Source organism: Cupressus sempervirens, chromosome 6, assembly GCF_028749045.1.
Source record: "Cupressus sempervirens isolate cs-2001-9-10 chromosome 6, ASM2874904v1, whole genome shotgun sequence".
Taxonomy (NCBI): Eukaryota; Viridiplantae; Streptophyta; class Pinopsida; order Cupressales; family Cupressaceae; genus Cupressus; species Cupressus sempervirens.
Window position 1 is genome coordinate 44,122,768 of NC_143123.1, and position 27,761 is coordinate 44,150,528.

At 35.2% G+C, this 27,761-nt stretch overlaps 1 protein-coding gene across 6 annotated transcripts in view; it reads right to left on the reverse strand.

The window, feature by feature from the left end:
* LOC149551028 (protein ABIL1-like) overlaps positions 1–23,385 on the reverse strand; it is a 34,613-nt gene extending 11,228 nt beyond the window's left edge. For 2 of the 6 annotated variants that reach the window (XR_016352655.1, XM_089786601.1), the window contains exons 1-8: positions 23,121–23,369; positions 22,950–23,032; positions 21,769–21,919; positions 21,304–21,403; positions 21,101–21,184; positions 7,966–8,011; positions 7,727–7,800; positions 7,466–7,572 (exon numbers count right to left, since the gene is read on the reverse strand). Coding sequence is in view for 4 of the 6 variants with exons in the window: in XM_089786601.1 (XP_089642727.1) it covers positions 7,466–7,572; positions 7,727–7,800; positions 7,966–8,011; positions 21,101–21,184; positions 21,304–21,403; positions 21,769–21,919; positions 22,950–23,032; positions 23,121–23,225 (750 nt within the window). In the remaining 2 variants the exon portion in view is untranslated. Of the gene's footprint in view, positions 1–7,465; positions 7,573–7,726; positions 7,801–7,965; positions 8,012–21,100; positions 21,185–21,303; positions 21,404–21,768; positions 21,920–22,949; positions 23,033–23,120 lie in introns of all 6 variants that reach the window. The other 4 variants (XR_016352656.1, XM_089786604.1, XM_089786602.1 and 1 more) reach the window with 4 other exon arrangements.
* Between the last annotated feature and the right edge of the window lie 4,376 nt (positions 23,386–27,761).

A 27,761-nucleotide genomic window follows, 5' to 3' on the forward strand; every position in this document is an offset into this window, starting at 1 on the left:
ACTTGCACTTAAGCAATGTCTAGAGATGCCCATATAATCTCTACTTGCACTTAAGCAATGTCTAGAGAAGCCCATATAATCTCTACTTGCACTTAAGCAATGTCTAGAGAAGCCCATATAATAGGTTTATTATTTACAAGATCGTCACCTTGTAAATTATTTTCTACAAATGAATATGTCCATGAAAGATCGTCACCTTTCATTACATATCAAATACTACTAAGTAACCAAGAGAGGCATAAACTCAAATGAAATAAATATTTTATTTCAAAAATTTGTCATTACAATTAATCATACCAAGTTTTTCTCTGAAGTATTTCAATTTCACTTTAGCAAGAAGCTTGGTAAGGATATCAGCCGTTTGATCATTTGTACATATGTATTCCAATTGAATAACTCCTCGATTCACCATATCTCTAATGTAATGAGATGAAATTTCAATATGTTTGGAGCGGTTGTGAAATACTGGATTCGAAGAAAGCTTAATACAATTTTGATTATCACAATAAATCACAGTGGGTTTCAAATGTCTTTTGAAGAGATCTGAAAGCAACTTTTGTAGCCATACTGCTTCTCTAGCACCCAAGGAAGATGCAATGTACTCAGCTTCGGTGGAACTCAAGGCTACTGAAGTTTGTTTCCGACTAGACCAAGAAATCATATCAGATCCAGGACTGAAACAATATCCTGAAGTACTCTTTTGCTCAATGGAGCTTCTAGCCCAATCAGAATCTGAATATCCAATTAGATCAATGTTGACTTTGTCATATTTGATTCTCATTCCAATAGTACCTTTCAGATATCTTAATATGTATTTAACTGCATGTAAACGTATCTTCTTAGGAGCACACATAAACTGACTCAAGGTATGAGTTGCATAGTATATGTCTGGACGACTATTGACCAAATACATAGGGATCCAATAACTTGTCTGTAGTAAGTAGGATCTGCAGCCCCAAATTCGTTCATATCATCTTTTAGTTTGTGTAGATTTATTTTCATAGGGGTAGCAACTGGTTTAAATTCCATCATTCCAAATTTGGTTAGGATATCAATTGTATATTTTCCCTGGTTTAGTATAATATAGTTGTCTTATTGCCAGACTTCTAATCCCAGAAAGTAGTGAAGTAACCCTAAGTCTTTCATTTCAAATTCTGCAGTGAGTTCTTGCTTACATTTCTTTATGAGATGTTCATCACCTATAATTAGCAAATCATCAACATATAGAGCAAGAATAATCATATCATCACCTTCAGTTTTGAAGTATAGATTTGGGTCAACTTCATTTTTGGCATATCCTAAATTCAATAGATGATTATCTATTCTTTTATACCAAGTTCTAGGAGCCTATTTAAGTCCATAAATTGCTTTCTTTAATTTACAAACATGAGCCTTACTATCATAAGTATTGAACCCTTCTGGTTGTTCATCGTAAACTTCTTCTTCAATCTTACCATTGAGAAATGTTATTTTGACATCCATCTGATGTACTTTCCATCCTTTGGATGTTGCAATTACTAGGATTGTTCTAACTAAAGTGTACTTGGCAACAGGGGCAAAAGTTTCCTCATAACCAATACCTTCTTTCTGAGAGAAACCTCGAGCTACAAATCTTGCCCTGTATTTTTCAATACTACCATCTAAGGCATGTTTAATCTTGAACAACCATTTGGAAGAGACAACTCATTTGTTCATAGGTCTTGGTACAACATCCCATACATCATTTTTCAATATAGAGTTATATTCCTCAATCATTGCTTCCTTCCAAGATTGATGTGAAAGTGCTTCTTCAACATTAGTAGGTTCTAATTTTATGAATTCAGATAGTAATGCAACATAACAAGATTGATTTCTGGTCCTTTTGCTTTCCTGAATTACTTCATCTGTTTCAACTTGATTTTCTGCTAACATTTTTCTAGCCCAAAGGGGTCTCTTCTTATTGATATTGATGATGTTTTCGGGTTCTATATGATTAGACATGGAAGAGAAGTTAGAATTGTCCTCCCTCTCAATTTTTGTAGGTTGATCTTCTTCTGAAATAGATTCATCACTATTACTAGAAATTTTAAAGGTTGTGTCTTCTTCAAATATTACATCTCTACTAATTTCAATTGTCCTTTGCCCAAAAATGTAGAGTCTGCATCCTTTTGTAGTTTCACTATATCCAATGAATATTCCCTTTTTCCCGGAAGGCTCCAATTTGGTTCTTTTCTCTTTTGCTATGTGAATATAGACTAGACATCCGAATATTCTCAGGTGGCTTAAATCTAGTATAATGCTTGTAAATACTTCTTCTGGAGTGGTATTTTCTAATATGGAATGAAGGCATCGATTTTGAATGTAGACAACAGTATTGGATGCTTCAACCCAAAATGAGTAATGAAGATTTTGATCATTTAACATGGCTCTGGTTAATTCAACAATAGATCTATTTTTTCTTTCAGCTGTTCCATTTTGTTGAGGATTATAAGGTACAGAAAACTCCCTCTTAATCCCAATAGAAATACATAAGTTTTTAAAGATAACAGATGTGTATTCACCTCCATTGTCAGACCTTAGGGTTTTGATCTTTTGACCTGATTGATTTTCAACTAAGGCTTTAAACTCTTTAAACTTGGATAAGACCTCAAATGACTCATTTTGTTTCAGAAAATAGATCCAAGTTCTCCTAGAGTAATCATCAATGAAAATTATATAGAAAAAGCATCCATTAAGAGAGGGGGTTGACATAGGACTACAAAGATCTGTATGAATCAATTCAAGAATGAATTTAGATTTATGATCACCTTTGGGGAAGGAATGTTTAGTATTTTTACCTAATGCACACCCTTTACAAATACTTGAATGATCTGCTTTCAGATTAGGTAGACCTTTTACAATTTTCCCTATAGATGATAAGGTTCGAAAGTTAAGATAACCTAGTCTCCTATGCCAAATTTCAGAAGAATTTGACTTATCATTACTAAGGGTTAAGTTTAAAGTAGGATTTTGGTTATTACAAAGCATATAAAGACTTCCATCTCTGATTCCAATAGAGATGGCTTTCTTAATAGTTGAGTTCTTAGTCCAAGATAGAACTCTATCTTCTTGAAATGCAATTTTGTACCCTTGATCAGCAAGTCTGGAGATGGTTCGACGGTAGTATTTATATATATAAAACCAATAAATATGTTTTTTTAATATAATTTCAATATGTTATATCTTTGTATTTCAATTTCTAATTTTTTTAAAGCTTCACTTTTTTTAATAAAAGTAATTAAATTATTACTATTATTTTACATTTATAAAAATAAATTAAACAATATTATTTTTTAATTATATTTTATAATAGTGCTTGTAATATGTATAATTGATAAATGTTTCAATTTATAAATTATATCATTTATTATTATTAATATTTTTTATTTAAACAATTTATCATTTAGTTTAAATACATTTAAAACTTAAATATATATTTTGATGTTAAATTAATAATTATATTTTATATTAAAAAACATACTAAAGAAATAACCACAAAAAATAAATAATTCAATTCTAAAAAATATATAAATTATTATTAAGATTTTATAAACTATGTTTTAAAATTAAATAGTTATATTTTATTTCTTATTTATTACATCATATTTATTCATCAACATCAAATTTATATGTATAAAATCTATTTATTATTTACAAATGTACATACTAAATTGTATAGATATTATTTCATAATTAAAAATTACTTAATTTTATGAAAATTTTGGAAATACAAAACATTAAATAGTAAACCTTCTCTAATTGTTAAAATTAAATAATTAGTTTTACTTACAAAATATTTTTATATTTCAATACATTTCGTTTTTTTCTTATAGAAATATGAGTTTTAATATAAAAATTAAATTCTTACTTTCTTAAAATTAAAATATAATATATTTTAATTTTTTATTATAACCATGATTTTATTTTGACTATTTGTTTTATTAAGAAAAATAATTATATTTAATTCTCTCTCTTTCACAGACACACAACTTATGTTGTTATCATTCTATCTTACTATTTTATCTCTCTTCCTCTTCCTCCTCTATATTATCTATCATTTTTTCCTCTGCATATATGTTTATGTTGTTATTGTTGTATACTGCTATTTATCTCTATCTATATCTCTATCCTAGTTTGTGTTCAGTGCTAATGATTAAAAATAGTGTGAGTTCTATTTGATAATCACTATGAGAATAATACATAGTTGGGGGAGTTTTTCCAACTACTGATGGTTCTCTAGTAGCATGCATGGTATGCTTAAACATATAATGTGATACTCCAAATGCTTCATCACTTCTTCAAGTTCTATAATTCAAATATTGGTATGGATATCTTTCCTCATTGCACATAATTTAAGTTGTCAATGTAGAAGGTGTGAATTTGTCTAAAGCATATGTATTGATCGTAGTATGATATTAAGTACTTAGTGTCATATTGGGGACATTGGCCTCTTATTCTTGGGCTTAAATGGCCAAAGATCTAATAATATAGCATGAGAACTTAACAACAAAATATGAGCCATCCTATCAGATCACAAGCGTATTTCTAGGATGAGAATTTAACAACAAATTATGAACAATCCTATCAGATCACAAGTGCATTTCTAGGCAAAAATTAATGCATTCACAATGTTAATTTAGATTCTCTACAACCATTATGCATTAGGCAAGAACTATGGCGCATTGCATCTCTTGTTATTATATATGGCATTAATAAGGAAATAATATATTGAAGATATAGATTCAATAGAGAAGATGGAATATATGTATATTTGTTTAAAATATATATTTAAATTAGATATGTATCTATATTATATTGGAATAATCTTATATTATCCTCTAGAATTATTATTATCCTTAGTATTATATAAATCTCTCTCTTATTTTTTATGTAATATTTGAACTATTTGCCTTGATCTTTCTCTTTGAGGATGTTCTTGCAAGAAGAGGGAGACTGATATTAAGAGGGAATCTTGATACTTCATCAAAGGAAACCTTGAAAGAGAGGCAGCGGATAGAGGATATGGTCTAGTCAACTTTAGATGATCTTCGTTATTTATTAAATCAGAGGGAATTTGACACTTTCTTAAAGGCAAGTTTGGATAAGAAGCTCAAAAGATTGATCTTCAGAGGGAGTTTGACACATTCATTTAAAGGAACGAATAGAAGGTATGTTTTAGTCGATCATTGAAGATCTTAATCATATCAGAATTAGAGGGACTTTTGACTTCATGTAAAAATTTGGTATCATGCATATGACTACATGGTTTAATGGGCCTACCCCCTATGTACATCATGAGGAAGTGACGACTTCCAAATGATTATTACTTTTGTTTGTAGAATTTATTGAAAGGTGGCGATCTTACAATAACTTAATTTTCTATTATGATGGATATCTTATGATGTCTCTGCAAATCATGATAGATTATAATTTGCATGGTGGATGCTTATATGGTACACATTATGAGAATGTGTGTACGCATTATGAGAATGTGTGTACACATACCTTATGAACATTTTTTAGTACATGGTGAATGTTATACAAATTAATGTTTTGGAGGCAATTACATAGAGTACTTGGTGAATATCATGTGACTTGATGTTCAAGAGGCCATTACTCACAATAATTGGTGAATATCATATGTTGATATTTGGGAGTTCAATACTCATGATATCAAATGTGATATCAAACCTTATTAAGTACATGGTGAATATCATATGTTGATATTCAATAGGCCATTACTAAGAGTATTTGGTGAATATCATATGTTGATATTCTGGTGGCCAAAACTCATGTGATTTCAAAATGCCAAATATCATGTGTTGATATTCTGCAAACCATTACCTTATTGAGTACATGGTGAATATCAAGTGTTGATATTCCAGAGACCATTACTCAGAGCATTTGGCAAATATTATATGTTGATATTCTAGAGGCCAATACTCATGATATCAAATTGTGGATATCTTAAATATCCTTTAAAATTTGCCATGCCCAATATTATCAATGGTGCAATATTTATCTTGTGCTTATCCTCCCTAGCTAAGAGGGAGTGTTAATGTTTTCTAACTTTAGTAGGATAAAAAAATGAATAGTTATATATGAGATAAAAGGTTATCATTATTATATATGTATATAAATAATTATTATATTAATTATGTAATTAATGAAGAGACGTCTCATGGAGGGGCATGTCTCTTCATAACCTTATTCCAAATATAAATACAAGGGAGACTGCTGCATTTGAGAAACATATATCAAAGAAGCAATGCAACTACATTTGCAGCAATCCTAAGAATTAAAAAATTACAAACATATTGCAAATCCAAAACTGAAAATAATGCATTACACATACAAAATTTATCACTGATCTTGTTTTGAAAACTCATTGTCATGACTTATATTTCCAGGTTTTCTATAAGATATTGAATTATATTAAAAAAAAATTACGTACCCAAGTACTCCTGTCCCCTATTTTGAAAAGTAGCTACAACCATACTGTACCCTAAGTACCCGTCCCTGTGCAACCTTGTCTAGAAGCTATGATTGTTTAAATAGCATCTAATATACTTTAAATCAATGTCTATTTTTGAAGCAACACATAGAAGATTGGGCATTAACCTTCATATTATGTATTTCCAATTATTAATGAAAAAGCATGCTGAGTAGTGTGAAAGCTTGTGAGTGTGATTGGCTAAGCACATTCTATTTTATTAAGGACAATTGTTCACAGTTGAAAATAACAACATATAATTTCAAATAAAACATAATCTTCAAGAGAATATACATGTTCAGGGATTTTGTTTTGCTAAGAATATGCCTCCATATATTGAATTAAGAATAAAGCAAAACCGGGGTGTTAACCAAGACCTTTCGAAGATTAGTTGGATCAAATTAATTCCTAGATATACTGTTAATTGGAAACCCCCTGAAATGGGGTGGATGAAACTATATTTTGATGGTCTCTTGAAAGATAACCTAAGAAATGTTAGGGGAGTGACAGAGATAAAAAGAGGTGGCCGATTGAAATTTATGCAAAGCAATAGGCAATAAATCTAATAATGAGCCTAAGGCTACAACTTTTTGGTGGGGGTTTAAATTGTTGGAGAGGTAGGAGTCTAGAAAGTTGAGAATGAAGGGAATTTTAAAATGATTATTGAAATTCTGAGTTTAATCTTTTTCACCCTGGAAAGATCAGAGATATGACAGAGGATGTAGAATTATGCTGAGGGTCTTTATCAATGAACCCAAACCCAAAAAACAATTCGACTGAACACACAAACAAAACACTCGAACCCTAAACTGAATCAATACCAGGACTGGTAATTTAGAAAAATGCATAATAAAAGGATGCAAAAAGTCATTCACTTTCCTTATTATAATTACTGAATTACTCATAAGACCAAGAAATTTTTTTAACATGCATCAGAAAGGGTTTGGATCTGACCTTCAATCCAGCACCAAAAACATTTGAAGAACTTGCAGACCTTGGAGTCCCAGCTGCTGACTGGCTGCAGGAAGAAGTAGAAGTTGACAGAACTGAAACATTGACTTCTGAAACCATCCGATAAAGATTATCAGTAAAGCATTTCTCCCACGTGAACATGACTTTCAAAAGGAAACAACAGAACATAATCTTTAATCCTTCATTACCCATACCAAAATTCCCAGCATTTACTTGAAATAAAATTTCTCTTCTAGCAGATACCTGGCAGAACAGGAGTTTTGCGTGCTGAAGCAGAAAAAGATGATGATGATGATGATATTGTATGGACCTCATTTCTATGAACAAAAATATCTAAACATTAAGCTTTAAAAGGCATAGTTTCGCAAAAATAAACCTTATCCTGACATTTCACTAGAAAGGGAAAAAACAATGAAATTAACTTGGGAAGAACTAAACTGATAAAATCTCCTTTGCTAGAAAAATGGCACAAGAAATTTTACCTTGATGGAGGCTTTGAGATAAGATTTGATGCAATTTTCATGTGACCTATCAAATTTTCCAAAAGAGTGGATATCAGTTGTACATGAAAAATATGTATATCAATACAGCATGTCTAGAGTAAACACTCGACTGTAATAAAGTTGAATCCAGTCAAAGCTAAACTGCCCAGTTGAAAAAAGTTAATTTAAATTGAGTTCTTTGTTTGGAGCTTTGGGATCTTGAATAGTTTGCTTAATCAAGACGAGGTTCCAATGCTTGTTAGGGTGAATATAGATCATTCAATTTGTATACAAAACGTATCAGTAAATGTTAGCCACTATGCACTAAATAATAGATTGGCATTTACTTCAGACATCTGAATCTGTTTGAATGGCTCTTTGGATTTCAGATTGGCATTTTCACTATTTCGAAGGAAAGTATTTTATTTCTTAAGATATTGAACAAAAACTTTCTCCCATGACATCTAAATATGAGCCCATTTAGATATAGCCTATGACATTGTTAGTCATGCTTCCGTTTCGTTTCCTTTTAAAGTTCCCCTCAAAAAGCTTTTGCCAATTGTCACGCTTTTTTAGGCTTTCTCCAATTGTTGGCCTAGCCAAGTTTCTTGTAAGCTTGTCACAGAATTACGATGTTCCTTAAGTCCCTAATCTCCCTTTATGTGCTACTATTACCAGTTGCCCAGTCGAAGGTTTTAGGAAGTCCAAAAGCCCCATTCGCTAGTTGTGAGTTTAGATATGTGGAAGATTGGGCGATCAGTGGGTCCCAACCCATACCGTAACTCTTCGTAGGCATCTTTCCCTTGTTGTGTCAGTTTTTGTTCTTCTACATGTAGGTTGGTACGAGATGTATGTGTTTTCCAAGAAGAAAGAAAGTGCCTCATTTAATGCATGTCCCGTCAAAATCACATATCACTTGGGTGGCGGATTATTGGATATCACTCTTTAACACCTCCAATACGCTACTTGCTCAAGCTTTGTCCTTGACATGCAATCTGTAATTCAAAGCCAGCTATCAAAGGTAAAGGATACAGAGACAGAGCACGGAGATTTTCATGAGTTCCTAGAGTACTAGGAGCACAAAAAATTAAGCCCTTAGGAGGAGCAGCTTCTCTAGAGCGGTCTAATACACACATGAGCATTTCCCTCTGCCATGCAATGCCCTAAATTAGCAGTAGCATATGTGAGATTTTATGATCCTAAAGAGCGGTAAATCTGAACAGCCGACGAAAAGGTCACAGCAAAAATCTTTGAAAGTGTTACTCAAGCTTTAGGCATTCTTAGTGACAGAGTGATGGAAAGGCTTTTCGTAGAGGTTAGACATGAATATTTCAAGACACCTGAAGAATTTTGCCTCAACAGCATTGCAAAAACTGCCTCAAATTAGAAAGGGGAGGTAAGTCCCAATTTCCCGGTAAATTAAAGAAGTCTTATTTCAAAGAACCCATTGCAAACATAATTACTTTGTTGCATAGTGTGGTGGGAAACTCCAGTTCTGAGTGTTTTGAATTTTGGATGTGTAAATTCATTTTTAGTTTGTGGAAAGAAAGATTTCATACATTGGGCCAGCCTCATGAGTTATTACCTTAATAAACAACTAAGAGATTTCTCAAACAATAAGGTGTTCAATTTCTCCTTTGTATTAGTATATATTATTGCTAGCCATAGAAACTTTTGGGAAGGCCTGACTACCCAACAAATACATTCTGTTTGGGCTCCTGTGTATAAAATGTTTCCCCAGCTCATTGTGAAGAAGGGCAGCCATGATTATGTCCAAGTGAATGATGCATTTCTCATGAAGTTAGTCAGAGATTTGGAAGGGTGACCTAATATGAGATTATCTCAGCAGGCTACCAACCTTGTGTTAGCGTTCCAAAGTATTTTCGCCCAATTCATACAATTAACCTACCTGAGGATAGGAGCTTTGAAAAAGATCCCTTGCGGCTTCTTAGATATCCTTCAAACCTCCTTGTGTTTTTAGAAGTGTGTTGACAAATGGCTGTGATAAACATCAAATATTTCAGCATGCACATGAAAGGCTTCACTTTCCCCATTTCTATGTCCTTTTATTCATGCAAAGCTCCAAATGCTACCCAAGGTGTCGAGAAATTTAAAGAGGGTTATCACTTGCCAACTCTTCTTGAAAGAGCTCAATTTGACAGGAAAGGGATTTGCAAGACAAAACCTATATGGAGCCTGGATTTATATCCATAAACCTACAATTAAGGATTTTTAGGCGGACTGCATAGATGCAGCAAAGGTGTTTAGAAAAATTTCACAAGACTCACTTTGCAACGAATTCAATCCCTTGGAATTAATTTGAACATCCTCGTCGGAGCACAAGAAGATAACATTCTCGTTGATCCCAAATTTCATGAATCGAAGGACAAAAATCTTCCTAAAGTGGATTGGAATAAGGAGGAAGTCTTTGACCTAGCAGCTCAGACTACCCCCGTACTCAAAAGGATAGTTGATTGGCTTGAAGGAAAGTGGAGAGGGAAAGTTGTGCCTTCTAGTGAGGAAAATTCTGCCAACCCTTCAACCCAAGGAGAGACTTTTGTTACCCCTATGGTGACCAATGTGAGTGTAGCTATTAGCCCAACCCAAAGTGATGTGCAAAGTGGTGGAGATGAGAGGCAACGTAATAAAAATCAGGTTAAGATAAAGAGCATGTATGAATTGGATGAAGAGAATACCCTTGCTTAACAGAAGGAAGTTGAAGAAGACCCTAATGTGGTGCATCAACACATTATGCAGGATAGTGACATAGCTTCAATAACGGAAATCGCATCTTCTCCTACTCCTCCTACCCCTACAACCCTTCCACCTGCATCCGCTGGTGCATTAGGAGCAGGTGATACCAACAATTTTGGATCAAGACTCACTTCCCTTATTTGGTTGACACAAGAAGTAGAAAAGAAAAGAAGGAAAGTAAACCCAAATGTTGAATAAGTTGACATCATTGCTTTACTCTTTCGGAGTTCTAGGATGCCTAAGAAGGCCAAGAGGATGTCTAAAGTCGCTGTTGATTCTAGTACTAGACATAACATCTTAGACATAGTCAACCCTATTACGAAAGTAAACATGGATACAATCACAGAGGCCGACTATAATATCTCCTACATGGATATGGAACCTTCTAACCTAGAAAGTGAAGCCTACCATGAAAATTTCCATAAAAAGGCACTAACTGAAAGAGCCCAAGTGTTGAAAAAGAAGAATCATAAGCTACAAGAATGCTTGACGCAGGTTGGGCCTTATAAAGAATTTGTGACCTTTGTCATTAGTTTTATCAAAGGACAAGCCTCTAGATCTAGTCAAGCCCTTGAAATAGAGGTCCTTGATCAATTCAAAGATGGCATCACCAGAATGCAATTATTAGCCAAGTGGGTTGAACAAATGCAGGATCAAGGTATGGCACACCTAACCACCCTCAGACGCATGTATATCAACATCACCAATAAAAGGTAGGCTTTGATTCAAGAACTACAGTAGATGAAGGATGAACAAAGTAGCTTATATGTTCTAGTGAAAACCATTGAAAACGTACTGGAAATGAAACCTGCAATGTTGGTAACCAAGAAGATAGCAGACGATCCCACCGAAATTCAAACTTCGTAGTTATATTCTACTAATTGGAAACTCTCTTTGTATAATGATTACACCATCTATCCTCACCAAATCCTTGATCAATACTTTCACAATCTAATCAATATTAAAAGTGATTTTAGTTCTTTGGAAGTGGACTTGACTGATAAATATGGGGAGAAGGTCAATGAATTGGAGGAAATCAAGAAACAATATGAAGAGATGTTGCCTGAAGAGGTGGGCAAAGTCCAAGATGGTGAGATACAGAGATGTTCAACAGGTTAAGCAAATTGCACACAATCTTAAACAATCTTAAGCTAAAGGACACAAAAACTCCTAAAGAAATTATGGATGCAGAAAAAGAGCTAGCCAAATGGAGAATCAAGTTACAAGTCACTATCATCCCAAATTGTGACAAAATCATGACATATGCTAACAGGTACCAGGAATATTGTCGGAGAGTAAAGGAAGTGGAAGCAGCAAAAGGAACTACAGGGGGCAAGGCAACAAGTCTCCAAGGTTCACAAAAGATGGAAGCTTAAAACTCTTTATGAGTTTTATTTTAAAAAAGTTTTCCAAGAAACATTTGTTTTTCATTTTTTCAAAAGACTTGGTAAAGTAACAATTCTGGAGAACTGTTATATTGTGATATTTTAAATAATGGTCGCAAAGTATTTTGGGATCTTTTAAGTGAGCTTTGATTGACTCTTAAGAGCAATTTTTAATATTGTTCTATGCTTTCTTGCTTTTGAAAAAGACTTTAATGCAAATTACCATGCTAAAGTTCTACATATTTGATCTTTGAATTAGAATTTGTGAATGTTTTTCATGTGAAAAGATATCAGTAGATAGATGTGTTGAAGTTTTCTTTGATCTCTATGGAATATGGGAATCTTCTCTATGAATGAGTTTCTATTAAATATCTTAAGTCGCTAGAATCTCTTAGTTCAATATCTCTTTATGTGGATTATATACCTTTGCAAGCTTTGTGGTTAAAATCCTACCCTTATTGCTTTCTGGTTAAAAGCAGCTTCAAGTTAATATTTTGTTTTAGTTATAAATCATATGAAAGTAGCTACAACCTTTGAAAATAAGCAAAGAATTGATTGATGATAGATATTGTTTAATCAATTCAACTGTGGTTGCATTTATCACCTTGTTTGGGCATCAAATAATAGCAGTAGATTTTTTATGAGAAGAACATCAAGGAAAGGCAGTCAATGTTCAGACTCTAGCTCCTTGGTGAAGGAAATATAAGGCACTAAATTATTGATGTGTTGGTGGAACTCCTCTAATCTGTCAAGCCCGTGAGCGAGAATGTAGGGAGTCAGTCAGCTTCTCCTCCTTCACCGCCATCTCCCACCACGGATTCTTTGGCGTGTGTCCCTCCCAACTCATTTATCCACTCTTCTAATTTGGTGCACAATTAGCATAACAAATTGGTCGTCAACTTATCGAATGTCACCCTCGACCCCCACTCTTTTAACCTTTTGAAATGCGGTCTTAACTTTGCGATGACACCTCATACCATTCTGTATGTTGACTTTCTCGTTGAGATTGGGAATGCAATCTGTTCTCTCCCCAATGATGTCGCCGAAGAAATTAGGCAGGATTGCGCAATTGCTTTGAGGTGTGCCAAACCTCCTAAGAGCAACATCTCCAAAGCAGAGTTTATTTCTTTCAAAAAAAATTGCATCACAATGACTTAGTAATCACCAGTGACAAGGGTAATATTATGAAAAAGCAATATTATGTTGACAAGGGTAATAATATGAACAAGCAATATATAAAAAGACATGAATATATCATCTTTGTCCATTTCAAATCTTTTGCCTACATATTTAATATATTCTATTATATTCTTGATATCTCTTGTTAATATATAATTTAATGCACACTTTTAGTTATATCATATATTATATGTTCTTATATAATATTGATATCATCATATGATAAAATATAAAAAATTTAACGCTTTATTTAATTGGTGTTCATTTTTAGTTTCTAATTCTTTTCTCTTTTGTCCTTGGAGTGTGATCCTTGTGGCTCCTTGTCCAACTATTTACTCTTTTATTCTTTGTATTTTATTTTTATTCTTCAACCTTGGTGTGTGTGCAATCTTTCTTGCCTTGGTCCCTTTATCTTTTGGATCAGCCATCATCTACAACATACTTTGTTTTGCATCTCTTGCTCTTCATCCTAATGATGGATCACGTAGTGTGATTCAACATGTTGATGGTAAAAATCTTAACACAATCGAATCTAGAAACATATCACTGCAATACAATGGATTGTGGAAATTTGTTCTCTTTAATTCAAACCCTTCATGTGAGGGAAATTTGTTTCAAATCCAAACAGCCAGGGATACTACGGATTAAGCTTATGAAAAAGGTTGCAGATTTGGCTTTTCTCAAAAGATGTCAAGACCCTCAGTTGATCCCCTCCTTTGTTAGAATCAAACACCACCTGTGGGGTGCATACACCAAGTAGATTTTCTTGCGTGCAAGTCTCTCCCTTCTCAGAGTTGTCATTCAGTCCACGAGAAGATCAATAAATCATCTCAATGCCAAATTGCTCCCCCTGCATCTAGAGCTTGCTTGATCCTTACAATCGGACCTTTGGACTCGTCTAGACACTTCATCACATGCCAAAGCATTGAGGCGGCAAAAGGAATGTATCAGCAGACCAAAAAGGAAATTTGAGGCGTTGTCTCACAAGATCCATCATTATCAAGGGATTCCTAGCACTCGACAGTACTATTCAACCAACTATTGTTCACAGGCACAGCCCCCAGTGCATAATGAGCCCCTACTGAACCAGGCAACCAGTCATCTCCACAAGGACTCCACATCGCATGCCATACTGCGACAAACACCTGTTATAGATCTCGTGACCATGTGCCCGATACGCCCAATTGGCGCCATGCTCGTTTGTCTCCTCAAGTGCTCAAGTGCCCGCTACCCATTTCTCCTCCCATAAAGCCAAAGGCATCGCAAAGGCTCGACAATCCACAACAAATTGACAATCGATGCCCCCCTCCATAGGCAAGAGTTTCGCAACAGTCAAATCCCTTCAACGACTCTTCTCTTGCAAGCTCAGGTACGTCTTCTTTTGTTGGTGTTCTTTCTATGCCTCCTTTTGATGGTGTGTGCATTACATCTTGCATTAATAAATGCATAAAGTCTCGTAGTTAGATAGTGAACCTCGAGCCCCTCTTGGCAATGTGCATATTCTTTTGTCATGCAATGATGTGACCCTTGAGCCTTGTCAACCCGCCACCCTTCACCTTATGACACTCGTGGTAGCTTCTAGCCATCTTAGTCAAGGTCGACCAATCCTTTCCAGCCTCGTTCCTTCATCCACCTCAGGCCCCTCTCACACTTGCCCGTTGACCAAGATTGTACGGAGGGAGTTGGCTTCTCCTCCTTCGTCACCATCTCCCACCACGGATTCTTTGGCGTGTGTCCCTCCCAACCCATCTTCCCACTCTTCTAATTTGGTGCACAATTGGGATAGCAAATCGGTCGTCAACTTATCGAATGTCACCCTCGACCCCCATTGTTTTAACCTTTTGAAATGTGGTCTTAATTTTGCGATTACACCTCATACCATTCCACATGTTCAGTTTCTCGTTGAGATTGAGAATGCCATCTGTTCTCTCCCCAATGATGTTGCCGAAGAAATTAGGCAGGATTGCGCAGTTGCTTTGAGGCGTGCCAAACCTCCTAGGCGCAACATCTCCAAAGTGGAGTTTATTTCTTTCAAAAGTTAGTTGCATCACAATGACTTAGTAATCACCAGAGCTGACAAGGGTAATGCTACTATCATTATGAACAAGCAAGATTATGTTTCCAAGATGCTTGACCTTCTGGCTGATTCTCATAGCTTCAAAACCTTGTCTCATACCCCTTGTGCCAAAATTTTAAAAAAAAAAGTCAAAGCAAATGTCATGGCCTCGTCCTTTGATGATAACATCAAAAAAAGGTTAGTCACTTCTAGGGAAGTTACCCCCCGCATCTCTGGTGTCCCAAAATTTCACAAGGAGGGTGTTCCCCTAAGACCAATTGTTGACACCTAGGCTCCCCCATGTACCCTCTAGCTGCCCATCTTGCCAAACTAATCTCGCCCTTGGTAGGCAAATCTAATTCCTATGTCAAAGACTCGACCCACTTTATCGAATTCATCAAGGATGCTCATCTTGGTAGTAATGGTGTCTTGGTGAGTTTCGATGTTGTCTCTATCTTCACAAAGGTCACAATTCCCGATTCAATTGAAATCGTGAAGCGTAAGACCAATGCGGTCATTGCAAGTTTGGTTGAGTTGTGCCTCAGATCTACTTTCTTCTCCTTCCAAGGGGTCATATACGAGCAAGTTGACAGTGTGGCCATGGGTTCCCCTCTCTTCCTAGTCATTGCCAACCTTTATTTTGAACATTTTCAAGAGTTGGCCCTTTGATTGTTCCCTCTTCAGCCTAAGTGGTGGAAGCGATATGTTGATGATACTAATGTGTGTTGGCCTCACAGGCTTAACAAATTAGAGGAATTCCACCAACACATCAATAACTTAGTACCTTGTATTTCCTTCACCAACAAGCTAGAGTCTGAAAATCGATTACCTTTCCTTGATGTTCTTCTCATCAAAAAACCTGACAACTCCCTTGGTCATCATGTGTTTAGAAAGGCAACTCACACAGACTTGTACATACACTCCTCCCACCACCATCCCAGCCAAAAATTGGGCATTCTTAAGACCCTTGCATTGAGAGCCTATAGAATTTGTCATAATGACTACTTAAGCCTTGAGCTTGACCACCTTCATCAAGTCTTCAAGCTCAATGGGTATTCTCCCAAACAAATATATAGGGCTCTTAACCAAGCCAAGTCCCTCCACCATTCCTTCTCTATTTTCTAACCTTCTCCACCCCCTCTTGTGTTGAATGCCTCTCTCTCCTTTGTGGAAGGCCTTTCCCAAAAAATCTCCAAGATCTTGACCAAGAAAGGTCTACATGTAGCCTTCAAACCCCTCTCCAAGCTTAGAGACCATGTTCCACCCATCAAGGACTCTAGAGACGCTTATTCTAACTCAGGGGTCTACAAAGTAGTTCACTCTTGCGGCACACCTTATATTGGTGAAACGGGTCACTCCTTCCACACTCGGATCAAAGAGCATGTTGCCGACATTAGACATGATAGAGTATGCAAATCAGCCCTAGTTGAGCACTCCTTCTCAACCAAGCATCACATTTGTTTGGAAGACACAAAGGTCCTTGCCAATGAAGACAACCACTTCAAAAGGAAACTCAAAGAAGCTGTCAAGATTTACAACCACCCCATCAACCTTAATCGTAATGATGGTTGGATACTTAACCCCTCTTGGCTGCCAATGTTGGCCTCACAAGACAGAGACCAACATCACGAAGGGTGACCTTCCTGTTTCTCCCCCCTCTCCTTCCTGCTTGGTTGCTCCCCCTCCATCGATTAGATTTCATGTTCTCTCTTTGTTCTTCTCCCTTTGTGTTTCAATTGGCTCACACTTCGCCTTTTACCATGATGTTTGGTTTTGTTCCTTTGTGATTCTTCTTTTCTTATTGGTTCTTGCTTGTGTTGTGGCACTTCTTGATTGTTTTGGAGTGGTCTTTCTAGGTGTCTAGGTTCGGGTTGACCCTTAGTATTCCATTTAGCTCCTAGGGGTGCACTTCTCACACACCACCTTTGGGTTGGCTTGGGCTTGGGTGGTCTTCTAGTGTTTAGGTTTTTCGTTTGTTTTCTTTCTTTTTTCATTTCAGTTATTTCATTTCCACCTTGTTTCTTTGCCTCGTCTTCTTCTCTTAATTTTGTCCACACAACACATAAAACACGCACATATAGTGTATGTATATTAATATATACATATATATACATGTGTGTATATATATACATGTGTGTGTGTGTATATATATATATATATGTATGTATATGTTACATGCATGTAAACATATATATTTATATATGTATACATATATACTTTTATACACATATATACATATATATACATACATGTATATATATTGTATGTATGTATACATATATAGTTTTATATATATATGCATATATATATATATATATATATATATATAAACAGACATGTATATATCATGTTTGTCCATTTCATATCTTTTGCCTACATATTTGATATATTCTATTATATTCTTGATATCTCTCGTTAATATGTAATTTAATGTAAACTTTTAGTTATATCATATATTATATGTTCTTATACAATATTGATATTATCACATGATAAAATATAAAAAAATTAACACTTTATTTAATTGGTGCTCATTTTTAGTTTCTAATTCTTTTCTCTTTTGTCCTTGGAGTGTGATCCTTGTGGCTCCTTGTCCAACTATTTACTCTTTTATTCTTTTAATTTTATTTTATTCTTCAACCTTGGTGTGTGTGCAATATTTCTTGCCTTGGTCCCTTTATCTTTTGGGTCAGCCATCATCTGCAACTTATTTTTTTGCATCTCTTGCTCTTCATCCTGATGATGAATCACGTAGTGTGATTCGAAACGTTGATGGTAAAAATCTTAACACAATCGAATCCATAAACATATCACTGCAAAGACAAGTATATTGTGATTATATCTTGAATATGAATTTGTATATATATTATGGTGGGTTATTTTAATCTCTCTTGGTTGCAGGAGAGATCATGAATATGAGGAAACTATTTTGATGATACATATTGAGAGGGAGATGTTTTAGCTTCAAAGAGAGGTTTCATCAGCTATTTTCTTGTGATGGTCAAAGTTGTTTTTTTACTGAGAGGGAGTCTTTTTGGAAACCCTACCATTCTCACATGCTGTTAATGTTTTGATATTGCAGAAATTGAGACTCATTGGAAAGGCATCTCAGCTATGATTTCCTTTCCTTTTGATTATGTGTTCTTATAGTTGTAAGGAGAGCTTTGAAAACTGTTACACTTGAGGGAAATCATAGTGAACATCACGTAAAGGGAGTCCATGGTGTCGTCACGTTGAGTGATTCTGTGATGAAGTTGGATGTCATGTTGAAAGAGTCCATGACAACATCACATTGAAAAAGTCTATGATGTAAGCTGGTCGTAAGCCTTGCCGGCTTGTCATGTAGAGAGATTCCATGACAGCATCACATTGGGAGAGTCCGTGATGTAAGAGCCCTGCAGACTTGTCATGTTGGGAGATTCCATGACAACATCATGTCGACAGTCCATGATGAAGTTGGTTGTGATTCTTCCAAGTTTTTCATGTTGAGTGATTCCATTAATTATGTTATGCTGAGATAACATGCTTTTTTATGAGAATCTATGCGATTAGAATTTATCATTGACATTTTTGGGTTGTAGCTATATGTGACTACTATACTATAGATCTCTCTCTTGCTAAGAGGTAGTGTTAGATTGTAGCTGCAATAGAGATCTTTATCTCTGGTTTTAGAAATATGGTCGTTATAACTGTTATGGTCACATTTAGCTAAAGAAGACATTGGGATAACATTAAATATAAAGACATGCATCATGCGTCATGCGTAGAGGCATGCATTTGGAATATGAAGTCTTGTTTTGGGAAATTAAAGAGACTTCCGGTTGTAATGTGAAGAGTCTATTTCTTTGTTATATATATCGCATCAAGCGAAAAGCATTGTAAACTTTAACATTTTATTATCAATAAAGTGATATATTGTTGTGAGGCTGGGTTTTTCCCTTGAAGTGAGAGGGTTTTCCTGGAATAATCTTGTGCGACTCTTGTATCTATTTTGCTCTCCCTTATTGTTGTTTACCTTTATTTCTGGGCAGTAACTTCAACAAGTTACAAGATGAGCATGCCATTTGTTACGAGTCTTCAAAATTCAAACATAGTTATTTAAAATCACCACTGAAGTTGAGTTGGTTGCCATAGTATACGCATTAAAAGAACAGGAGGCATTTTCCCCTCTGAAACAAATTTGAACTTAGTACATATCACATTAGCTCAGAGTATTTGTTATAAACCTGTAACCTGAAGCAAGGCATGGGAGGTAGCAGGATTTTAATATTGCATATGACTTTCAGGTTAAGCATATTAAAGGCAATGAAAAAAAGGTTACTGATCCCTTGATTAGGTAGCAACAAATAGCAACTTTAAGCTCATTTTGATCCCCAACAAAGGAGGAGACATTGAACAAGATCGTCAAGGATCTCTATCTGCAGATCAAGGAATAACTTTATAAGGTATAGATGGTGATAATAAAAGGTTTTAAGATCATCAGATTAGGGAAGATGGAAAACTTAAGTATGATAATATAATTCATTCCAAAATCAGAAGACCTGATAAGGAAGTTCTTGAAGGACAACCTAGTTATCACAAGACATCACTGCACTGAGGTATCAGTGTTTTGGACAGGAATAGGAAGGAAAATGGCTGGGTATCTGACAAGATGCTTGAGTGCAAGAGGGTAAAGGCAGAGCGCCAGTTACCAATGAACTCAGAGCAATTACTACCAATTTCCTGGCAGAATTGTAGTATTCTGGCAATAAAATTCATAAGTAGATTTTCTAGAAAAGCATAATGCCATCATGGTCTTGATGGATCAGCTAACAAAGACAAGCATAGATTAATCCAGGCAAGAAAATTAACAAGACACTGAACACAGCCAAGGTTTATTGTGAAGAGAGTCGAGCTTCATGGTGGTCCTCAGAAAAATTTCACATATTTTACATCAAGATGTTACCCTTACCTCTCAATCTTGGGCAGGATGGCATACGGAAGTACATGGTGAGTTGTTTTAACAAGGCCTATCATTCTCAAATGACTTGCCTCTACTATGAGAGTAAATGAGGTATTGAGTATATGGTATGTAGTATGTACTATGGATGCATGTGATGGATAAGATAGCTAACTGGAATTATTTTAATTATTTTAATTTCCCCTGCAGGAATTTTCTTGTAGCAACATTATCCTACATCCTAGGAATGAACCTCTCCAAAGCTCTATATGGCCAGAGTTTAACAATTCCTTGAGTTGGAATAATGAGAATTTTGACTGTGCCGAAACAGGTCAAGGACATGAAATACCAGATTTCCAAGATCAAGCATAACTTCAAAATAGTCTAGGACATATAACAGATATTTTTATATGCATATGAGTTTTCTCAAGAATAAAACCTACGAGAAATGCAAGGAGCTCTCATTCAAACATTGACATCCATTTGAGATAATGGAATGTGTTGAGACAATGGTGAACAAGCATGTTGTGCCATAGAATGTTAAAGCTTGTGAGCTTTTCATGTTTCTTTTCTTAAGATGACCTTGCCAGTATTAGTGAATGTTCAATGCTTCAGGTAGAACCTTGTATAGAGTTTTCTGCTTGCATAACATTTTTCACTCATGCATTCTTAGGTATCTCTAGCATTTGGACTGTAATACAAGGTTTAGGGTTGGGCACTCTATATCGTTCATGTTTAAGTCAAAAAATGTACTTTCTTGAAGATGTTATTGAGATTTGACCAAATGAAACAATTAGGTTGGTTGCAGGAACAAGATGGCACCTCGATGCAATGGTGGCAGTTGTACTCGCTCACTATCCTGGCCAATGCATGACTCTTTTCCTGAACCAAACTTAGTCTCTGTGCCTATTTGAGAATCATGAAACCAAACCATTTAGATAAGATTAGTCAGGCCTTGAATGAATCAAAACTTGAAGGAGGCTATATAATGCATTTATTATTTGCAATTTGATATTCCAACGTACCTGGTATAACATAATGTTTGTGATATCTTGGGAAAGTTTGTACCAAGTACTGCTGTCTGAGAGCATTGCCCTCAATATACTCTTTACTTGCAAGAACTCTCTACAAGATCCCAACCCGCAAGTTATGGTGGGGAAGCTGAAGACCATCTTAAATGCATGAAAATGAGACAATATAAAACAAGATGACAAGATTATGGGAACATTTTAGTAGTTGTAGTTCCATCTATCTGTCGTTAAGTCCTATTGAAATGTTGATCATTCTGCACTAAGAAAAACACTCCATCTAGTTGCAAAATAGAAACAATGACTGCATTCAAGTGTGTATTATCTCTTTCCTTATATACTTACAAGAGATCACATTTTAAGGTAACCACATCACTAGAATATGCAGAGTCCTTTATCTATCCTTTTATTAAACAAAACTATGCAGAAATTAGGAAAACTTTATCACATGGGACATAGCACCTGATTAAGGCAATTGATTCGAACTTCTGTGGCAGCAATCTTGACAAACTCATCGCTGAGAAGTCCGTTTATCTGAGAAGCAACATTTCCAAGATGATCTACGGCATTCACCAAAGCCTTTACTGCATAATCCTTTGAATTCTCCAAAACCCTGAGCAGGCACCAAGCTGGGACTGTTGAGATTTCCATTCATCAACATTATAGGTATAAGCTCATGCTTGTCATCTTTAATCAAAGAAAATCAAGGATTAAAAAATCTGCCATGCTCCACTATCCTGGCCATGAGCAACTGGGATTGTAATACTCAATTAGGCCTAATGAGATGAAAAATTTATGCAATCTACTGTCTTGTTGCCCAAGGAGTTAACTACTTACACTAAGAGGTCTAGAATTTAAGGCCTAGTTGTAAGAGTTTCACAAATTGGTCTTGAAAGCAGTTAATCTCCAAACATTATGGCTCAAAATTATACAACATAATTTCATAGTCGCATAGATCACACAGGTTTTCCTGTAAATGGTAAGAAAACTTGCATCGATTTCTTTAGAGTGAGGTCCAACCTTCCAAGTAAATGGACAATAGTTTTCAAGGTACAGAAGTTAATTCCAAGGAAGAAAATAGCCGCGCAACTCTTTCTATTAACAGTTCAGCATACATAATCACGGGTTGTATATTGCAAGTTGATTAAAGGTATCAAGGATGCATGATGGACTCTGCAAAATTTCCATGCTAGCTGGGTTGGGTCAACATTACATATAGAATAGAGGGAACAAGTTCAAAGAACAAGAATGGCACGTCATGATAATGACCGAGATTCAAGGCCTTACTGGACATACTAAATAATGCATGCAATTGGAGGAGATTTCACTGCCGAAAGGCATCACAAGCTTGATGGTGGCTTCAAAGTGGAAAAGTTTGTAAGCTTCAAGGGTTGCTGCCCAGGACATTTGAAGGATAATTTATAAAAATTGAGAGCTGACGGTCAATAAAGGGTGTAAGATTTCATCAAAACTTATCAGGAGTTTAGCAGAAATCAAAGTTCTGCCACACATCATCAGAATTGATCAGAAAACGGAACTGGGTGGAACATATCACTTTAAGGAAAACAAAAGAACTCCAAAACAGACTAAACAATTTGTAATAATCTTTTTACAGAAAACAAAAGGTTCGTACGAATTCTTACTTTCTTTTCTGTTGATCGAATAAATAGGATTTCTCACAATAATCAGCTGCATAGTACAATTGCGGCCGTAGATCCTTCAGCTCCTGCATATTAAATTACAGCACATAAACACAGCTGAAAAGACAGATGAAAACCCATGTTCAGAAAACAGAATAGATGAGGCCATGAAACCTGCAGAGCACTGCGGAAATCTCTGCTTTGTTTCATAGACAGTTCATCGAAGGTCATGCCCTCTTCATCCTGCTTCTCCTCCATGGTGCCGCCTACTTCTTGCATTCAGAAACTATTGCTCACCCATGTTTTCAAAAGTTTTTGTGAAGATTATTAAGGAATATGAAAGTGGTAATAAGCCAAAAGAAACAGCTGCATTACAAGGACTGCGCAGCAGCTTCATGACAGTTATAACGTATGGTCTAATCTGCATGTTTAGGTGGCACACGGCCAAATGAATGGAGGTTATGAAATAAATTTGTTTATAGTGAAAATTCCACTTGGCACAGGAGACCCATCATAAGATACTTTCCCATAGAATTTGGAATGTGGGTAAGTGCCAAAATCGAAACCAGTATGGCCTCCACCAAGCCCATTTTATCGATTTTTGGAACTGCTTTCTCTCGGGAATGCAAATAATCTTTAAAATGAGGGAGCCCACATCTCCCGTGCGGGTTTATTCTTCGTATGCACGGTCTCGTGAACCAATTGATTTTGTGTTGAAGATTTTAAATATTCTGAAAGTAATCCGTGGATCACAGGCTGGTACTAACTTCATCATGTGTATTTGAATTAAGTCAATCTTATGTTATTCTTTGTTTTTGATAAGCGTGCCCTATTAAGACGCGGATGAAAAAACTGGGACTCCTGGGGAAGATGCAGTTAAAGTTGGATGGCATTGTGTCAACAGTGGCGGTGTTTGACTGTTATGGAAGGAGAATATATTTATTTTGTAATATGGGAGCCGTAACGACATACTAGAATGTTGAAGTCATATAATGACATATATTTAAGCTATGGAGATATTTCTTTTTAGAAATATGTAATTTAAAGATTCTTATTTTATGTCTTTATGTCGTTGCTTAAGAGTTTAATTTAGAGTATTTCCATTTTTGTGTGGAGTAGCTTATAAGTTGAAAATAAGCACTTGTCCTTGGTGATCAAAGTTCATTGTGAGAATAACTGATATGAAAAAAAAAAATTCAAAGAGTTGTTTAAGAGTTTAATTTAGAGTATTTTCTTATTTGTGTGGAGGAGCTTATAAGTTGAAAACAAGTGTCACATAGTGGCATGTACTTGTTTTATTGTAATTAATTGCGTAACGAGTGCCACATAGTGGCATGTACTCCCTTTATTGTAATTAATTGTGTTTGTAAGTATCAAATATAAATTATAATTCTTTTAAATTAATTTAATTTAATCTAATTTAATAAAAAATAATTGTAAAAGGTTGAAAAAAATTATAATTCATAAATTCTTAAGTATAATTATAAATGAGTAACTAGAATTTTGTAAAAAATTATTATATTCACATTACCTCATATAAGTTCATATGTACTATTTCACTTATATATTTTCAAGCAAAAAAATTATTAAGTGGAAGTATCAAGTGTTAACTATTATTAAATTTATTAAGTATCAAACATTTGTTGCATTATTTGATTTCGTGACATTAACCAAAATATATTGAGAGAAACTAAAACTTGCATTAACCTTGAACTTAACCGAAAATATTGCATTATAGAGAACCCTCCGAAAAAAGGGTTCCTATAACACAAAATAAGTTCACCCAATCATATAATTTATTTCAAATATTAAATTTGTAAATGAATAAATAAGCTTTAGAAAAAATTTAATTATTCAAAAATCATTACTTGTGATTGGTAGATACATTTTGAACTAATTCAGTAATTGTGCAAACTGAATACAATAGTACATTGCCTACGGCAAGTACAATAAGCACTTGTCCTTGGTGATGAAAGTTCATTGTTGGAATAACTGGTTTGAAAAAAAAGTTTCAAAAGGTCTAAGGTTTTCACACCCTACTTTATAGTGTTTTTTTAATGGTTCTCATGGGCGATGTTACAATAAGTGACATAGTAACCGTTAGGGGGTCCAATAAGCATGACTTTTTGGTCATGTTTACGTCCCAATTACTAGAGTCCCAAAAATGAAAACATGTGTACTAATAGTCTATCACACTTGCACTAATGTTCAATCATTTTTAACTTTTTTTTGTTGGTGATTGGCCAATGTGTGCACCACTATTGGCACATTTCATGAAAACTAGTGGAACATTTGGCCACAAGTACTAGCATTTTTGAGTGAATGATAATTGGTGCAAGAACATAGCAAGTATCAAGTGACATTTTTGAAATGTCACTTTTTAACCACTTTGCGCTTGGCAATCTCTATAGAGAGATCTGAGAATCCAAAAGCTGAAATCGTAGCTTTAAGCTCTTAACTCACTATCAAGATACGTCAAAAAAATCAACAAAACTCAACTTCCTGTTTAGGAGTTCTACGTGTGCAAAGTTAGCCTAGGCGGCTACAAGGTCATTGCCCCTGTTAAAAAATTCCATTCATTCATTCATTCTACATCTTATAGGCTCTTTGGTCTTGTAAATTGTTTGGTTTAATGTCTTGAAGAAGTGTTTTTTTAATTATTTGGATCCTATTAAGCAATATTTTATTTTATTTTATTATCTTTTATCAATTATTTTATTATATTACATATATTTTATTTTATCAATCAAAATTTTGTTGAGTATAAAGACTTTAGTGAAGTTGAAGATTCTTAATGATTACAAGGTTCCAAATAAGAAATGAATTCTTGAGTGAACTTAGTAGAGCAAATATCCCTCAATCTTTGGCTCCTAACCAAAGAGGTGCAACTTAAAGCATGTGCTCTTGTAATAGGTAGTTTAAATGGCTTAATGGATGTAAATCAAAAGTCATAAAAATTATTAAGTATATTTCTGCAAAGAAAAATGAAGAAATTATTATTAATTGAAAATTAATTACTCTTCTCTTCTTAACATATTTTATAAAAAAATTATTAAATCTTTAGTTATTTATGTGAAATCAATTATTTGGTACATTGTCAATCCTAAACAAAAAGGAGTTGTGGGACAATTTTTCATATTGGACAATATTCTCCTTACTATATTGAATGGGCATGCCAATCTAGCTAAGACATTTACGTCAACAAGATTGACTTTGATAAGGCATATAAAAAAATTAGACAAACTTTATAATGACTTGGGTTTGTTCCTAAACTCATCTCTTATATCAAGATCTTATTTTTTTCAGGATAGTGCTCATTATAGTTTTGATTAAGTAAAAATAGGTTTTGAAAGGACCCGAAACCTTTTAGGGCAAGAAAGATATAACAATGAGGATGAAAATACGACTGTGGGAAACCACCCAACAAAACAGAGGGAAACACCAAAGTTCCCAACAAGAGGGCAAACAACCCAAGAAGTAATAGACCATCAAGATTTACATTTTGGTCCAATCTTTTGAGAACGTAAAGACATATCAAAAGAAGGAACGAAATATTTTCCTTTTTTTCCTTTGACTAATGTCCAACCATCCTCTACCTTCCCAGCAGCCTTCTGCTAGTCCCAACTGACCCCTAAAAACCCCTCATCGATAGAGTCAGCAACAGAAAAAGGGACAATAACAACATTATGATCCAAAGCCATCAAAGGGATAATAGTCGAATCAATAGAGACAACAGTAGGTGACAAGTCAGAAACAACATTCTGATTCAAAACCATCGTAGAGACAACAGCAGGCGACGAGTCAGCAACAACATTCTTATTCAAAACCATCATAGAGACAACCTTCGAATCACCAGAAACAACAACAGAATCCTCGGCCAAAGAGAGATCAATATGCGAAGAGCTATCCAAACCATCCACTTGCGTAGAAACCTTATGAATCGTATAGTGATCATCTGAAACCCCCGACTAGCAAGAAGGTGATTTCTTCGATCTAGCCTTGTCAGAGGAGCAACTTGTAGCAAGATGGCCAGTCTTATGGCATTTCTTGCATTTGAAAGAAATACCCTCATAATCAAGCAGTTGAATCCAAGAACCAATTGGAGAAGCCAACTTCAACATTTCTGGAAGCCCCTTGGAGGTATCCATCTCCACCAGGATGCGAGCATATGTTGTCCTATAGACATTGGAAGAAACCAAATCAACCAATATGAAATCCCCAAGAGCATCCCCTATAGCCTCTAGGACTGAATCCTGCCAAAAATGAAGGGAAAGATTTGGTAACCTCGCCCAAAGAGGAATCTTATTAAAAATTTCAGTAGTCAAATTAAATGCTGGAAACCAAGGTTTGGCCATCAGAGGGAACCTTTCCTCCCAAGAGAAACCACAACCTAGGATGGCATTTCTATCATCAGCATTAGAAAATTTCATAATAAAAAAACCCCTTTCCACAGGGTAAATATGCATTTCATCCGAAATGATTGGTTCCCAAAATTTGGAAATCCAAGCATGCAAATCTGAAAGAGAGGGACAAAAACCCCTAAAATGAAAAATAGCAGCCGTATTGGAGTAATCCACCACATATGAGTTGATCTCCTCAACAACATCTTGTTCAAAATGAAGCACAAGGGGATTACTAACCAAGATAGGCACAGTCGAACGACTGACAAAAGGAGCAAACGAATGGAGCCCCTTCCTCACTGGATCAGAAATAGCTGCCTCATATGCGGCCACATCCACATAAGAGAGGGTAGATCAAACAGAGAACCCTTCACAGCAGGAGTAACATGACCACCGGGACCAGGACCACCCCTAG